Here is a 17507-nt window from a genome sequence, read left to right as displayed (position 1 = left end):
TAATAATTGTAAACAGTAAAATTTCCTCCATGTCGCCGAAAAGCAAAACAAAGTGAAACCAGTATCTAATTCAGAACCAACCGATAAAAAATGTACTGTTACTAAACTGATGAAAATAATTATGAACCAACAAAAAGCCAAAGGCCTTATCTCTGTCTCAATCTGTAAAGTTATTTCGAGACACTCGATTCACAGGTTGCTTAGCACGTGACCAAAATCTTCCCACTGTGAGTGATAAAATTTACCGAGTGATTTATTCGCGAACGAAAACTCTCTCCAAGGACGATCTCAACAGCGTTTAGACTTTATATGGCTTACACTATAGAACTTATATTAGTCACATCATTAAGAAGCTTCCCAAGATCTCTTGTGTAACGGTAGCCGTATACGTAGTAAGGTCGACGATTTGTTCAGTCGGTACGACTGAGAATCAACTTCTTCTTCTGTTATATTTGTTTACGTTTTGATGGATTGAAATACAGCTTTATAGAACATGTAAACTCCAGCTCGCGCCGATAAACGAATTCGAAGTTTCATCAAAGGCGCATCCGTCCAATCATTACTTTTTCTGTGGCCGTTCGCGGGGATCGGTCCAAATTCGAATTAAGTTAGACTCATGAAAAGTTCGTTGTCTGAACTGAACTTTGAGTTTAAATCGTCAAGAGTTAAGAATTTGTCGTTTTAATGTTTCTTACGGTAAGTGCGGCGCTAGTTCTGTTTTTTTCCGTTGTGTCTGTTAGTTGTGTTTTTTAGAACCCGTCGCCAAGACGGTACTGTCTTGATACGGATTTTCGCGTGCTAAGATGTTAGCGCAAAGAAGTTCTTGCGGGTTGAAAATCCTACCGCAAAGAAGTTCTTGCGTATCGAAAATCCAACCGCAAAGAAGTTCTTGCGGTTTTAACTCCTAACCGCAAAGAAGTTCTTGTGTCTTGCAGGATCCAAGCGCAAGCGACCCGCAAGAAGCCGCAAGGTCAGCAAGAAGTTGACGGCTTGCGGACGCAAACAGAAGTTCTTGTGCGTGCATTATTTTGGGTTGTACTGTAGTAACTCACATAGCTGCTCGAATTTTTTGTCGTTCGGATTCACCGGACTGCACGAGTCACGAAGAACACTGCAAGTCTTCTTGTCGATCACAGAAATTGTTACGGCCACCTCATTCTTTTCTGCTGCACCGATAACTGCTTCCGATGCACTGGTTCGATAACTTCTAATGTTGTTTGCAACAAAGAACTGATCAAGTCGCTGCGAATAATCTGTAACTCACTCGGTCGTAGGATCAAATTTTCCAATGGCACCTAATTAGCGGCGAAGCCACGCCGGCGACTACCCTGGGTGCCAGAGGTTTTTCTTGCGAGGTTTCCGGTGTCGGTCATGTCTCATGATCAGCAAAGTATTTCCATCTGCCGCGTGCGCCGAAAAACCTGTGGAACCCAGGGTAGGCGGCGACAACCAAAAGCGTGAAAACACGAAACAGCGATGTTAACAATGTTAGAAGGAATCATGCGTTATACAAGTAATCCAGGAAGTAAACAAAGTAACATCCATCCCATCCTCGTCACCAAATATTACAAACAGGGAAACGGAACCGTTCGAATAAACGAACGAGAGTAAGCAACACACGCAAAACAACACTCTTTTAATCCACGTGTCGGGCCAAGCACATGCGCATTACAAACTCAAGAGGTCCTATGACGTAACAAGAATCTATGACGTAACAGTACCCTTAGAAGACCTTGGCCAATCGCACGTTTAATGTTATAATTGCCCTTCAAAACTCTGATAATCTCTTCTATAGATTCTGTCGCTACGGCATCAGACTTCATGTGAAATACGACTTTTTAAAATGCTTCAATAAGACTCCTTTGTCATCTTTGCCTCTGCAAGCCTGTAAGATGTTACACGTCAGTCTTTATTTACCTTGGGTCACGCCAGAGATACGCCATATTATGACTCTGAGATACAAAATTTTCTTAAAAGCCAAACAAACAAACAACCATGGTCTCTGGTCTAATTATCACACGCTAAGGAAGAAGGTCACCCATGAAATCCGGTTTGCTAAGAGAGTATACTACATAGATTTTTTTGGTGAGATAAAAGGTTGCAAGTCATACTGGATGATAGTTAAGGCCGCTGCTTATAGTCAAGCGTCACAACCAACCAATACTGGGAATCAGGAGACCAGATGGAAATAAGAAACTTCTGATCATGGGATAGCGCAAGTTCTTCATTTACATTTCTCCACTGTAGAGGAAAAGCTGTCTAGTGACCTCCTGCTTGCAGCCAAGAGCACCGTTGTGCCCACGTCACCCGTGTAATGTCTCACGTGGGTATTACTGACAGTCTGAAACAGCTGAAGTCTGCTAAGGCCTGTGGTCGTTTCGCACCAAAACTACTTAAACACGCAAGCAAAACGCTGCTTCCATCATTGCAAGAGAAGATCATTGTTATCTCTTTATTCTAAAAGTGCTGTCTGCAATTCTGTTCCCGTTTCGTAGAAGTCTACCATAAATTTTACCTATTTTTCTCGGGGGTAGGAACGTAACATATTGGAAGCAGAGGTCAGATCTGTCAAGTTTAAGCTGGTTGGCCAGCTGTTGGGTAGGTTTAGGGGTATGGGTAGGGGAAAGGATTATGAGTAAAAGTTTAGTTTTTTTCAGATATATATTTTTTATTTTTTAATTTTATTCCTCTAATTCCTCCAATTCCTCCAAGGTAAGATATTCTTACCATTCTTTATTGGTATGACTATTTTTGAATCCGGAGTTTGGTAGGTTTGTTTCATCATAAGTTCGAAGATGATGGATTGAACATACATCAGTACGAAAACACTTATGGAGGTGCTATATATGCTTATATAATAATTTACGTTTTATCGTCACAGTGTTAATGCTCTGAAAGTTACAACGTGTTCGAAAGCCTTAAAATTCCCATCACGGCCTCAAAGAACTCTAAAAAAAACAAGTTTGGGGAGAAATAATTAAAACTTAAAATAGTAAGGTTTAAAAACTGCTGAAAGTTTTTGATGGCATTGGGTTTGAACTATATGCGATGAAAACTCTAACAATGGCAAAGGATGATTATTTTGTTGTAGGGTCAGAGTGAATTAGGAACCTTTGAGTGCATATTTAATTTATTATTTTGCTTATCAATGTACCAAGTTTCCATGCCACTTTCTTCTCACTGCACCAGGATGTAACCCATGGCTTTGATGTGTTTTCTCCATTGTCAGGGCATGCAATAGCAGTGTTTCCACTGTTATTGGTGTCATCAGGATACCCTCCTGTGCTAAACCCGAAACAATTTGTCGAAATCATTTTAGTTTCTAGTTTGCACTTTTCTGTTTTTCTATCTTCTACAGGTCAGTCTAAAGTTTCTATGTCAAATTCTTCTCACTGCACCAAGATGTATCCCATGGTTTTGATGTTTTTGCCTCCATTATCAGGACTTAAAGAGGTAGTGTTTCCACAGGTGTTGGAGTCATCAGGACGCCCTCCTGTACCAAACCCGATTTTTGAGTTGCAACTTGCACAATCATTTTGCTGGTTGCCAAGAATACCAATTCGTGCTTTGGAATAAGAGGCTCTGGAACCAACAGCATTGAACCCTTCTTTGTTACAGCGGAGCTGCAAGGAGGCCTGTGAGCCAATCAGCGTCTTCCACGTTTTACGACCCAGTGAGGTTTTGTGGTATTGCCCTTCAGCTATCAGTGAGTACAGAGAGTTGGCCTGCTTGTTGATGACGATGAAGTTAATATGATTGCCGACCTTTATACCAAGACAGATCTTGGAGAAGGATGTGTTCCAGTAGGTCGGTAACCTGGTCTCTTGTGAGTCGAACCCAGTCTCCCCTCCAGGAAGGTTGTATTCAGTTTTGTCACTCCAGTACTCTGAGTCATAATGAAATGTGCTCTGAGGAGAAATAGAAGAAAATAAACTTCCCAAAACCTGTTTCTATTTAATGGAATTTACCAGACTAGAGATAACGTAAACAGTTTTCACATGTGATGCATGGCTTAAAAGGGGTTGACGAAACAACTGAATTGTGGATTGAGCTTTGAAAGCCTTGGTTTACAGTTATAATATACCTTGCTGCTGTCAATCTTCATGACCGGTGTCCATCCTCCATCTCCACATCCAAAATCTCCCATGTGACAGAGAACAGAAATTGGTTTTGAATCAACGGGGAGCGTAACCAGCTGACTCACCCTCGAGCTGTCAAGTACAAAAATGTTTTTCAACAGGGTGCCTTTAAATCGGCAATCTTCTGTGATTAGGCTTAAGAAACTTGCGCTTTTGATTTTTACACTGTAAAGGTCACAGGAAATAAAATAGTTACTCAAATACTATTGGCTCTAAGATCCAAGAGTGTGCCCTTTTGTTTCAGCTTACATCTTCTTTAAAGCGAGAAAATTTATTCTACTTATTAAGTAATTAACTATGTAGTTTATCTGTTAGAGTCCCAGCCCTCATTGCTCAAGGTTTTTTCGTTTTGTCTAGAGTGGACTCCATTTCCAGCCGTTTTCGTAGTCCGGTTTTGAGCCTCCCTCCATGGTGTGGGTGCGGTCTTCCTTGCGTGCTTTAAACACTTTTCCCGAAAAGTTTAATGACTTACTTGTGTAGTTCATAGAGTTCCTTGCACGTTTTGGGGGGACCTACAGTAGAGGAATTAGAAAAAGAAAAACAACTCTCTGAAAAGTATTTTGATTAACAAACAGGTTTGTTTGCCGGTTTTTCTTCGTCCTTCCTTAATTAACTAACCATGGGTCTTTTAGGATACACGCATAGTGACCACTGCATCGTTTTAACTTTTCAAGCAAATGAATAAGATAAGAAGGAGCTGGAGTTTCTGCAAGCGTCGTTCACATCAGAAGCATAATTCCATGGGAAAGGACAATATATTTTGGAAAACTGAAAATTCACAAGATCTTCCCCTGTGTGTTAAATAGATTAATTAATTCATCTATTGTATTATTTAATTAATTATTTTAATTTACCTTTACGACAGTTTGTTCCTGTGAATCCAGGGCGACAGATACAGCGATATATCCTTTGCTAGTAAATCCAGCTTGACAGGTTCCATTGTTTAAACATGGGCTGCTACTACAGGAATTCTGTTAGGAGAAAAAGTCGAGATATCTTCTATTAGACTGATTTTCAAAGTGCATGAGAGGGTTCTCGTCTCTGAAGCAGGTTGGAAAAAGTTTTAAATATACAATGAACGTCTACCACGCACAGCAAATAACAAATTGGAAGGAGTTCAAAGAAGTAAGGTAACCTTAGCATAATGGAATTTTAACTGTAAAACTTTTATTTTACAAATTTACATTGTGGGCTTTCTTTCAGTTGACTGTAATTAATCGGGAGTCTTTTGTATGACAGTACCTCGATAGCAAGATAGGTAAAAGCCGGTTTATTTACAAGAGAATTTGCAAACTGTTTTTCATCTGTAGCGTTGTTCAGCTCGCATTTGTGTTTTCCTCCCTTCAATGGTCCTAAATTGATGGACACACAATTGGGCTCCATATAGCACATTAAGCGACAGCTCCCTTCACTGGGCACTGCCTCACTTTTGATCACGTGGTTCTTCATTGCCTTGTTTGCAACTGGTTCCTTGAATATGATGTTGCGACATTCATCGTCTAAAAAAGAATTAAAGAAATTAAAAATTAAGTTTTAAACGTTAATTGCAAACAAAACAGGATGGTCTTTCTACGTGCAATATTTTCTGTTTAACGACTGCGTATCTGAATTTCCGTTGAGCATTTTATTGTTCTTTTTTTTTTTATTACATTTTTGCCTTTATTTCGCCATATATATTGCTTACATATACTGCATGATTTACTTTCTAAATTTTTATTATGCCGATATTCATATACAATATTGCTCTTCGTTTGAATTATTTCACGTGTAACATAAAGGGTGGTAATCGATTTTTGACCGTTGTCATCATTTTAGATTCTGGAAGAGGCGATAATGTAGAAAGTTTCACTAGAGCATATTTATATTTTGCCTACAAAACTAATTCGACAGGAAAAGCCCAGTCAACGCTGCACTTTCATAGAGACAAATTCAGGCTCCGTAAAACTATCTATTCCGAAAATCCAACTAAGACAATAAAAAAACAAACTGGGAGAGTATGCTTACCAAAGCAACCACAACACATCAAGGAAATGATTGCAAGTGAAATACAAATGATGTAAAGGTTGATTACAAATTTATAGTTAAACTGAATCTCCAGTGAAGAGGCCATCATGTTCTGGATGATAAATTAAGAGTCTGAGGGAGTTTCAGCAAGCTTCTGCCTTTAATTTGACAGCAGATGTTCTTGTGAGTAATTTCGTAAGTCTAATGGTTGGTTTTCCAATATTGACAGCTTTGTATAAAGTGGTTGGTTGCTAAGATGCTGTAGCGGGTGGCAATGAAAATTAGCTAATTATCAACTTAAAGAGTTAGCTATAAAATATTGCCAAAGAAGCCGAAAGAAATTAAGCCGAGTATCGTAAGTCACCATTGCGCTGTTTATAAATTTGAATATGATCCGTGTGAGGCAGATTATGTTGGTTATACAGCCCGACACCTTCATCAACGCATTGCTGAACACAAGTATTCGGCTATCGGTAAACAACTTTTAGAAGTGCACGGTGACAAAAACCTTCTTAATGAGGGCCAATTTCGTGTTCTCAAGAAGTGCCACGGGAAATTTGACAGCCTCGTTTACGACATGCTATTCATCAAAGAACTGAGGCCTAGCCTTAACACTCAGAGCGACTCCATCAGTGCTAAACTCTTTGTTTAGCTTGTAGCATGTTTTTATGTTACTTCTTTTTTTTTAATGAACTATTGTTTTCCTTGTATTTATAGAATATTCATACTGTTTTTGTCACTTAATAATGACGTCGGAGAACGTCGAAACGTCGTGTATTTTTTAACCGTTTTTAGAAGTCTCTTAAATGTTTTTAAGAAAAGTTTTGCGCAATTTTTTATAGCTAAATGTTTTAAAAAGGCACTTCTTTTTATCAAATTAAAGAACAGAAATTTAAAGAGTGGAAATTGACAAATGACTAAGCACTAATTTCTCTTTAAAAATATAACCAAATTATTTTCGCCGGCTTATTACTGCATACTGGGCCCTAGCCAGAAAAAATAAATAAATAAATAAATAAATATGACTGAGGCCATGTCCATGGTTTACTCTTCCTAGGTATTAAGAGTGCTCATGATGACTATAAACAACAAAAACGGCACTGGCACAACAGCCGAAAAAGTAAATTATGCTGTAATTATGCAAACCATGGACAATTAACAAGTGTAAAACAGCGACTTTGTCATCACGCTCCTCAATTCATTGAGAACCTTGAAAGAAGAGTCTTTGTTTTCGGGGCGCCCTTCCTGTAGGCCAACATTCTTGAAAAAACGAACAAGCAGCGCTTTATGTTTATTTCCATCCTTCAAATTATCTTTCTTACCTTTGAACCCCTTTGAAACAAATCCTACATTAGCTATTAACTCTCACAAGCTCTGCATGCAGATATCGCGGTTACATGGATCAGACACCACTATGTGAAAGAGACTTCAGTTGATATAAATCCTCCTCGTCTTTACCTCTGTAAGCGAGGAAATGCTCGTTTGTTGCTTGTAGTCATAACTGACATAATGTTCTCGCGTGAATTTTCTCTTCCTTTGCAAGTCTCCACTACGACATATACCTTCCAATAATTCTGTCTAATATCAGTCAAGAACAAAGTCGAATGGTTTCTGCTATCTCTAATTTCACCAGATCCTGTCAGACCCGTATGAGAAAATGGTGCCAAAAACGCTTATTTTAATCTAATTTTTTTTTATTTTCCTATTACCATTAAATTGAAAGGATTTGCTTCAAAAACATTAACATTCCTTACTGGGTGGGAGCATAGCATAGGCGAGGTGATGAGCCCGTACGAGTTGTCATCAAATCAGCTAAATTACGACCTCCTGGGTTGTGTGAGTACTTGGACGGGTGACGGAGTTAGTAATGAAATGGAAAATAAAAATTAAAATGCACGCACCCGCCTTTAGAGTAGGGGCAAGAGTTGGGATGAAGTAAGAGTAATACATAAACTCAAGCTGCCGTTTTGTCACTGTTTGACAGCCATTTTGACAATTTATTTATAGTTTTCTTCTCGCTCATGACAGAAGGGCTACGTGAATAAAATGCCGTGATTGCAATAACTTCGCCTCACCAGGGAATGCAGTTATGTTCTAAGTAGTAAATATTTGTCAATCTTAAAATAGTTTAATTTTTATGCTCTGAACTATGTGAAAGCTACATCCGACATGTCTTCAAAACAGGTTTTTAAACTCTTTTTTGCTTTCCTTGTCAATGTACCAGGATGTAACCAATAGCTTTGATGTGTTTATGTCCATTATCTGCTGAGTGCCTAGCGACGTTTCCACACGTGTTGGTATCATCAGGATACCCTCCTGTTCCAAATCCGATTCTGGAATCACAAGAATTGCAGTCGTTTTCATTATTTCCAACCATGCCGATTCTTGCCTTACCAATTGCAACGTTAAACCCTTCCTTGTTGCAACTGCGTTGTAAGGACGCCTGCGATATAATCAGCGGCTTCCACATGTTGCGGCCGAGAGACGTGACACGCTATTGCCCGTCAGCGATCAGTGAGTAACGAGAGTTGTCCTGCTTGTTGATGACAATGAATTTAATCTGTTGGCCGATCTTCATACCAAGGCAGATCTTGGTGAAGGATGTGTTCCAGTAGGTCGGTAACTTGGTCTCGTGTGCATCAAACCCAGTCTCCCCTCCGGGAAGGTTGTATTTGCTTTTAACACTCCAGTACCCTGAGTCATAATGAAAGGTGTTCTGAAAAGAAAAATAGCGTAAAATATTCATGTAACATTATGGACCTTACTGAGGTTTAGTTCAGTCGACATAGGTATTTATTTACATATGTATTTGTTTATTTATTGACAGGAAAAAAACTCTTGTCGGAAAGCAAATGACCAGTACAGGCTCTTTACCATAAGATCACTACCAGGGATGATCACTCGCCTCCCACCAATGTGGCCCATTTCGATTCTGGCCCAGTGTCTTATGTGGGTTGAGGTCGTTGTTTGTTCTGGCCTCACATCAAGGGTTTTTCGCCGGGTTTTCCGGTTTTCCTCCCTCCACAAAAAAACAAACATTTCCAAATTATAATTCCAACAGGATAGAGCACCCGCATGAAAACCACTTAGGGATGATGTGGCATCCCATCTAAATATTATATTTAATCAATCAATCAATCAATCAATCAATCAATCAATCAATTTATCTATTCATTCATTCATTCATTCATTCATCTATTCTTTCGTTTATTTATCTATTTATTTACGATATTGTTGGTACGAAAAGAATAACAAAACCAAGCAACAATCAATAACAAAAACAACAAAACGTATTATTGATTAGTTCATATTCATACAATGTTCCCCACCTTATTGGAAAAGTGATGTGAACTCTTGTTTCCTTCATACTCTGTGGAGTTTCTGTATTTAGGAGAAGACAGCAGCTCCCACCAAAGTTCTCCGTTAGCTCCTTTGAAGGCGGCCATGTTCACAGAAAGGCACGAAGGACTTCTGAGGCATTCAAAGGTGCAATCGAATATGTCGTACACGGTGAATGTTCCAACTTGAGACACATTCAGATAATGGAACTCGTCTTTTACAAATGTATGTTATTGGACATTTTGTAAAGTTGAATAAGCTTTCTCGGGATGGGGCAAAATGTTTGACTTTGTGTAGGAAGAATGGAATGTCAGAATCCAAGACTAATTGGCAAATTTATCGACTGCAGTATTCGCTATTTTAAATTGACAAAATACCTCGGAGCTCATCAGTTGTTTGTTCGATATGAAAGAACGAAACAATACTTGCTGGCGTTTGTGTTTTTACATTAAACCAAAACCTAGCCCTTTTCAGTTTGGGAGCAATTCTCCAACGACAAATAAGTTTCTTTCGATCTTGGCTATTATGAGCAATTTGATGCTCTTCATCCCTAAAACAAAGAAACAAAAACACTTGTGCAATCCTGAAAGTAAAAAATTAAAGCATATTCCACTTAATGCCACCAGCAGGAATTTGTATTAACAAAAGTTTAAAGGCGCAAACAGCCTAAATATCACGAATGATTTTTATGATTTTGGCTTCACGCTAAACCGGGATTTAGTGTTGGAGCAAGATGTCTCATCCTTCGTCGTTACTGAAGCAACGTTAAGACTGTTAACGCGATGCATCACGCTAGACACGAAATGACTAAAAACGTTTACTGCGCCTTTCAATAACATGCGGACTCTAAAATTCAAAACTCAACCGCAAGCGCGTTTTTCGCTACCGTCAATCAAATGTTCGGTGGCTCCTCCCAGCTTTCGATTATTGCCGAGCGCGCGGTAATCAGATCAAATCGTTGAAAACAGTTCAGACAACATAGTCGGAAGCTGGGAGGAGCCGCCGAACATTTGAATGACGGTAACAAAAAAAAAAACATTTGTCGGTTGAGCTTTGAATTTAGAGTGCGCATGTTATTGAAAGGCGCAGTAAAGAGCGCTTGTGAAAGTTAGTAATTCGTAAACGTTTTGGCTCTGTGGGTGTGATATTTGAGGAGAAATTGGCTTTCAAAAATGGCAAAAGTACTTGTTGGCAAAAGCGTTAATGAGCTCATGCATTCTTTGTAAAATTTTAAGTTTTTAACTCCATGTCGCACAAAAAGAATTCGATTCATCGGGGCTCAAATTCTTTGTGACGGTTAATCGTGCTGTGATGTTTCATTATTCCGAACCTATGTTTTTGTATCTCCATGAGAAACAGCATCGCTTATGCTACAGCTATTTAGCAAATTTTGTAAACAAAGATTCTCCTATTCCCTTCTCTGCGAAAAGTCCTATGTTGACGAAGAAAAAATGAAAACAGCGACATCAGCAAAGATTCGCCTATACAAATATAATTTGCTGAAATTAACCCCATACACGTTAATTTGGTTCATTTTGCCATTGAGTATAAGTAATTTTTTGAATGCGAGTGCAATTAACATTTTAAATTGCAGGTGAATTTTAGAATTCTCTCGAAATTGCACGCACCTTTATCCGGGGACAACTTAAAAGGATTTTCAAATACCACGAGGAGTGTAAATCCCTAATTGCGTCAGCGGTCACTCAATTACTCTTTTATTATATGAAAGAGAATTTTTACTATATAAAAGAGAAAATTACGAACGCAGGAGTATTGATTTTTCCCGCAGTGCGATAACGATAAATTGTCCATCTCCCCTACGATCACAGTGAAGTTATCATTTTTTTTTTTTTTTTTTTTTTTTTTTTTTGTGCATGGCTTTTAGGATCGGAGAAGAAAATTTCTTAGATGAAATACCATTGAGCTATAAATCAAGCGAACCAACAAAAATACGTTCCTAAACAGCCTTGATAGTGAACTTCTTCGATCAAAGTTAGACTCTTGCGAGAAAAAAAAGCAGGAAATAATGATAAGCATGCATTTTATACATTGGAAAATGAGTCAGAAAATAACAAGACTGAGCTCACCATTAGCACAGGTTGCCTCTTGCACGAGAACAGACGAAACCAACAGAACGGCGAAGATCAAAACATAAAGCATAGTGACGGGTATCGAAGGCTAAATAAGTTATAGTAAATCCTAATGCGACGCTCACGGCTTTTCTCTTTCCTCACAAAAAAAAACTGAAAGCTTTGAAATCAATATTTGGCTTGTTGGGAACCCATGGTTTTATATTTCCGTTTTGTGTTTGTAGCCAATCAGATAAGCTCTTATAAATGGGCTGGCTTGATTCTCCGTTAAACTGCAGCGCCAGCATTATTCTCTGTTACTGACAGTAAACAGAAAGTTGTCTTTCGGAAAATGGGTAACGAATGTTTTCTCTTTTTTTTGGAAAAAGCTAAAATTCCTGCTAGCGCCTTTGTTTGTTTGTTTTTTTCCGAGAAATATATTAAACACAGTCATAACTTATTATGAAAATAAACTGGAAATAATAACGGTTCAAATACCATGCTTAAGGCAGCAAACCAGAAAAGGGACAAGAGAGAAATTCAAAATCCCTGCTGGCGTCCTTTTTCGAGAAATTTTCCATTCAGTCATTATTTTTTTGATGAAAATAAACTAGAGAGAACAAATTCCTCCAACCAGTGCCATGGTTAAGGTAAGGAGAGTTTGTGTTTTGATATTGGGGTTTGAATCTTCAGTTCATATTTTCACGAGTCTTTTTTCTCGTTTTGCTGTTTATATGATTTTTAGTTAAGATCTTTAGCAAACGTTTCACTTAAATATAACGTACGTAGCAAGTGCGTTAGTGGTTAACCACTACGAATTAAATTATTAAATAATTTATTGGGATATTGATGTCTTGATTGTAGTCCTACAGCTTATTATGGCAACATATCTAAATATGGAAAATTAGTGTTCGTGTTGATTAAGGTATTTGAAATTAACACAACTTAAAGCGAATTGAATAAAAGCGAACTTTTAAGATTCCCGTTAATTTTCTAAAGCGTTAATTTCTTGTAGGGTTTTTTTTTCTTTTAATCAGGAGATGGTGCTTTAAATAAGCCTTATTCACGATAACCGCCATGTTTTTACATTATAATCCAAATTATGCACGTCATTTCTTAGGGGGCAAACAAGCTAATATCGGCAAATTTTAACTGGTTTCTTATCATGTCCGATAATTTTTTTCATGCCCATGCTTTGGTTTCAGTATTGGGGTGAAAATATTCCAAGTTTTACAGAGTTTCGGCTCTTTTATAAAAAGAAAACGGCTCGCGTAGTAAATAAGTCAAGTTCTCAAGAAACGTTTTTTTTCAACTTAAATTAATAATAAAATCATTATTCCGTAACTTGGCTCCAAAATGTGATTTTTGTGCAGATACTTGATCATTTAGACGAGCCGATTTTCAAAGAAATGGGAACCATTTAAATGTTTGCCCCTCGGCAGACAACGTGGCTAATTTGCATTGTAATAAGAAAACCGTCATGGCGGCTATCGTCAATATGGGCTATTAATCATGTGCACAATTATTAGACTTCATTTGATATGGAACACTTGGTTGTAATATTCAACTTAATGTTGACGCCAACGCAGCACAACACTTCCACTAATAACCTTGCTGGTTCTTTTCATTTTATATTAAATAACAATTTCGCTAATTAACCAAAGAAACAGAAAAAGAGAAGGATTCTGGGAGTTGTACAGTAGTCAAATGACGCCATCATGCAAATCGCCTATTGTTAGAATATGAACCATCAGTACTCACAACATTGAACTCTTCTTTGTAACAGTTGATCTGTAAGGAGGCCGGGACGATTTTAATGAGGGTAAAAACTAGTTGATGTTCTAAACTACATTTACAGTATATGTTTTTAAATCTCATTCCATGCGACTTCAAAACGTTTATTATATATCTTACTAAATGTTTTGGTGTGTGGTATCGCTACACTTTTATGACTTGTGGCGTATTTTGACTCGCCCTACGGGTTAGTCAAAATGCAAACAACGAGTAAAAATATAAAGCGATACTACAAACCAAAACATCTGATAAGGGATTTATTATCCAACTGCTGTAGTAAATAAGTTTATCAATGAAAGAGGAAGAGCGTGACAGTTTTTTTGTGCGCGCGCCAACCTCACCGGCAAACAGGTTTTCTACCGTACAAATAACTGTACAATATCGCTGTATATTTGTGGTATTATTTGGACGGTATTCGCTGCAGTTGGACAATAAATTCGCTATCATTGCACCAAGACGAATCCCATGGCTTTGATGTGTGTCTGTCCATTATCTGGCTGGTGTTTTGAAGCTTCGTTTCCACATGTGTTGAAATCTTGAGGATACCCTCCTGTGCCAAACCCGATTCTGGAGCCACATGTAAAGCAGCCATTGTCGTTGTCACTAATGATACCAATTCTTGCTTTGGAAAAAGTTACGTCGTCACACAGAGCATTGAATCCTTCCCTGTTACAGTTGTTTTGCAAAGAGGCCTGTGAACCAATCAGCGTCTTCCACGTGTTACGACCCAGTGAGGTGGCGTGGTATTTCTCTTCAGCGATCAGTGAGTACAGAGAGTTGATTTCCTTGTTGATAATGGTAAATTTCATTTGTGGACCAATCTTCATATCAAGACAGATCTTGGTGAAGGATGTGTTCCAGTAGGTCGGCAACTTGGTCTCTTTTGAGTCAAACCCTGTCTCCCCTCCAGGAAGGTTGTATTCAATTTTATTACTCCAGTACGCTGAGTCATAATGAAAGGTGTTCTAAACAAAAGAAAATGACAATACATGTATATTCATATAACATTATGGACCTTACTAAGTTCTTGTTTGAAATAGATATTTATTTATACATTTATTTGTATATTTATTGACAGGGAACAAAACAGTTGTTTTGAAAGCAACTGGTCAGTATAGGCTTTTACCATATGATCACCACGATCGTTGTAAGAGACTGAGGAGCAGGGAAGGCGCAGTGGTACGAAAGAAACGTTTCTGGCCAACATTAGAAATATTTTATCGGGCACTGAGGTTCATTTTACGAGCTTAACTTCCTTAAAAGCGTTTTTTCTTAAATTCGAGTTCTTGATGGGGGAGCTGTAATCTAATCAATTATCAGTTCAACTTTGGCGATCTGTCAGCCCATCTTCCAGAAGTATTTGACCTTTGCAGCTCTCAGTTTTCTAAGAATTAAGACCGGTGTCCATCCTCCATCTCCACATCCAAAATCTCTTATGTGACAGAGAACAGAAATTGGTTTTGAGTCAACATGGAGTGTAACCAACTGACTCACCCTCGACCTGTTAAATATAAAAATATCTTTAAACAATCTGCTCTTAAATCAGGAACTTTCTCTGATCAGTTTTAAGTAATTTGCGTAGAAAATACAATAATTGCTCAAATGCTACTGGCTCCAAAGAAACCACAGCTCTGCCCGTTTGTATCAGCTTGGCACCTTTTTTTAAAGCCAGAAAATATATTCTAGTTTTTAAATAGTTAACTATTTAGTTTATCTGTTAGAGTCTCATCCCTCATTAATAAAGTGTATTATCGTTTGTCTCACGATGTGGTCACTTGAGATGTAGATCGCGAGTATATACGACTCGCCCGTACCCAGACCTCCGCCGTTTCTGAACACACCCACGAGACCGGCCACTATCCTATCTGGAATGAGGTCAAGTTTATTGATCGAGATCCTCACTGGTACACACGTAGGGTCAAGGAAGCTATTCACATAAGACTTCACCCTAACAACATCAACAGGGATAGTGGAATTGAAATTCCTGAAGCATGGATACCCACGATCAAGAAACACAACAACAGGAGAACGGTACAACAGCGGACCACTGAGGGAACAGCTACTTGCCGGAACAATGGAACAATAGGAGGATCGAAATGCACCAATCACAGCCGACCTTTGTGATATAAATGATACCGTGCAATCAGTCGACCTTATCGCCTGAAGAAGACTAGCAGTAAGCAGTCGAAACGTCGCGATCTACATCTCAAGTGACCACATCGTGAGACAAACGATAATACACTTTATTATTGCATCTACCACGATGAATAACAACAACCTTTTCCTCGACATCATCCCTCCTTGTCCAAGTTTTTTCGTTTTGTCTGGAGTGGACTGCGATTGCTTGCGTTTTCAGAGTCCGGTTGAGAGCCTCCTCCCATGGTGTAGGTACGGTCTCCGTGCGTGCTTTGAACACTTTTCCCGAAAATTTTAATAACCTACTTGTGTATTTCATAGAGTTCCTTGCATGTTTTTGCGGCACCTGCAGTAGAAGAACTGGAAAACAAAAGGAGTTTAATTTACAAACAGGTTTGTTTGCGGGTTTACTTCGTCCCTCCCCAATTAACTACCCCTGGGTATTCGAGTATACACGTATCGTCAACATTACATCATTGTAACGTTTCAAAAAAAAAATTAATGAGATGAGGAGGAGTTTAAATTTGTGCAATCGATGTTCACATTACGAACATAACTGGATGGGAAAAAACAATACGTATCGGAATACTGAAACCCCATAAGATTTTCCCCCGTGTGTTAACTGGTTAATTATTTAGTTACTAGTTAAGTCATTAATTTATTATTTAATTAATTATTTTAATTTACCTTTACGACAGTTTGTTCCTGTGAATCCAGGGCGACAGATACAACGATATCCTTTGTTAGTGAATCCAGCATGACAGGTTCCATTGTTCAAACATGGGCTGCTACTACAGGGATTCTGTTAGGAGAAAAAGTCGAGATAACTTCTATTAGACTGATTTTCAAAGTGCATGAGAGGGTTCTGGTCTCTGAAAAAGGTTGTAAAAAGTTTCAAATTTACATTGAACGTCCACCTCACGCAGCAAATAACAAATTGGAAGGAGTTCAAAGAACTATTGTAACGTCTGAATACTAGGTTTTTAACTATAAAACTGTTATGGTACAAATTTTCATTGTGGGCTTTCTTTATTCACTGTAATTGATCGGGCGTCTTTTGAATGACATTACCTCCATAACAAGATAGGTAAAAGCCGGCTTATTTACAAGATAATTTGCAAACTTGTTTTCATCTGTAGCGCTCTTTAACTCGCATTTGTGTTTTTCTCCATCCAATGGTCCTAAATTGATGGACACACAATTGGGCTCCATATAGCACTTCAAGCGACAGCTCCCTTCACTGGGCACTGCCTCACGTTTGATCACGTGGTTCGTCATTGCCTTGTTTGCAACTGGTTCCTTGAATATGATGTCGCGACATTCATCGTCTTTGAAATACACAAATTAAAACTTAATATTAAAAAAATGCAGAAAGCAATAGTCTATATATGTGGATTTCTCTTCTCTGAGTACATTTTTTCTGACAGAGGACTGCATATCAGAAGTTTTGTCGATAATTGTATTCTCCAATTTTTACTTTCGTTTCTCCCGCAGCGGGTTGCAATGGAAATTGCTAACTATCAACAGAAATTTGGAATGTTGATATTGACAAATGGGTAAGCACTTGATTGCCTTGTTTGCAACTGGTTCCTTGAACACAATGTCGCGACATTTGTCGTCTTTGAAATACATCAATTAAAACTTAATGTTAAAAAAAAATGCAAAACGGTATAGTCTATGTGGATTTCCCTTCTCTGAGTACATTTTTTTCTGATAGAGGACTGCATATCAGAAGTTCTGTTTATAATTGCAATCTCCAATTTTTACTGTCGTTTCTCTCCCAAAATTATTTGGATTTCAAGGCTTTTACATGCTACACGGTGTTCTTCCCGTGTTGTGTTTATGCCAGTATTAAAACTATAGTTTTCTTCGTTCAATTATTGACTATCGATTAGTCTCACCCAATTCAATGGACACATAACATCCAGCTGGTTAATATCTGTCTTCGCGAAATGTGGCAATATTTTTTTATTCAGAATAACGGCATACTCCATAGTCCCTGACGCGCGCAACACTCGGCGCACTT

General features: G+C 38.3%; 2 protein-coding genes across 2 annotated transcripts; both read right to left on the bottom strand.

Annotated features, from left to right (window-relative positions):
- Positions 1 to 3389: 3389 nt before the first annotated feature.
- Positions 3390 to 4186, bottom strand: LOC149110189 (putative skeletal organic matrix protein 5). The gene is made up of 2 exons (XM_089292247.1): positions 4085 to 4186; positions 3390 to 3908 (listed from the first exon to the last, which is right to left on the bottom strand). Exons 1-2 carry the CDS (start codon positions 4145 to 4147, stop codon positions 3390 to 3392), a joined length of 582 nt encoding a protein of 193 aa, XP_089148373.1. The 5' UTR covers positions 4148 to 4186.
- Positions 4187 to 8355: 4169 nt separating this feature from the next.
- LOC149110188 (uncharacterized) lies at positions 8356 to 16802 on the bottom strand. Its single transcript, XM_089292246.1, has 7 exons — positions 16553 to 16802; positions 16169 to 16283; positions 15788 to 15827; positions 14711 to 14846; positions 13984 to 14310; positions 8829 to 8837; positions 8356 to 8532 (listed from the first exon to the last, which is right to left on the bottom strand). The coding sequence occupies exons 1-7, from the start codon at positions 16757 to 16759 to the stop codon at positions 8356 to 8358; spliced, it is 1011 nt and encodes a 336-aa protein (XP_089148372.1). The 5' UTR covers positions 16760 to 16802.
- Between the last annotated feature and the right edge of the window lie 705 nt (positions 16803 to 17507).

Source organism: Orbicella faveolata, unplaced genomic scaffold (genome assembly GCF_042242905.1).
Source record: "Orbicella faveolata isolate gen_17 unplaced genomic scaffold, um_ofav_v1 contig_24, whole genome shotgun sequence".
Classification (NCBI taxonomy): domain Eukaryota; kingdom Metazoa; phylum Cnidaria; class Anthozoa; order Scleractinia; family Merulinidae; genus Orbicella; species Orbicella faveolata.
The sequence above is the reverse complement of the archived record's forward strand: the minus strand, read 5'-3'. Positions and strand labels throughout refer to the sequence as shown.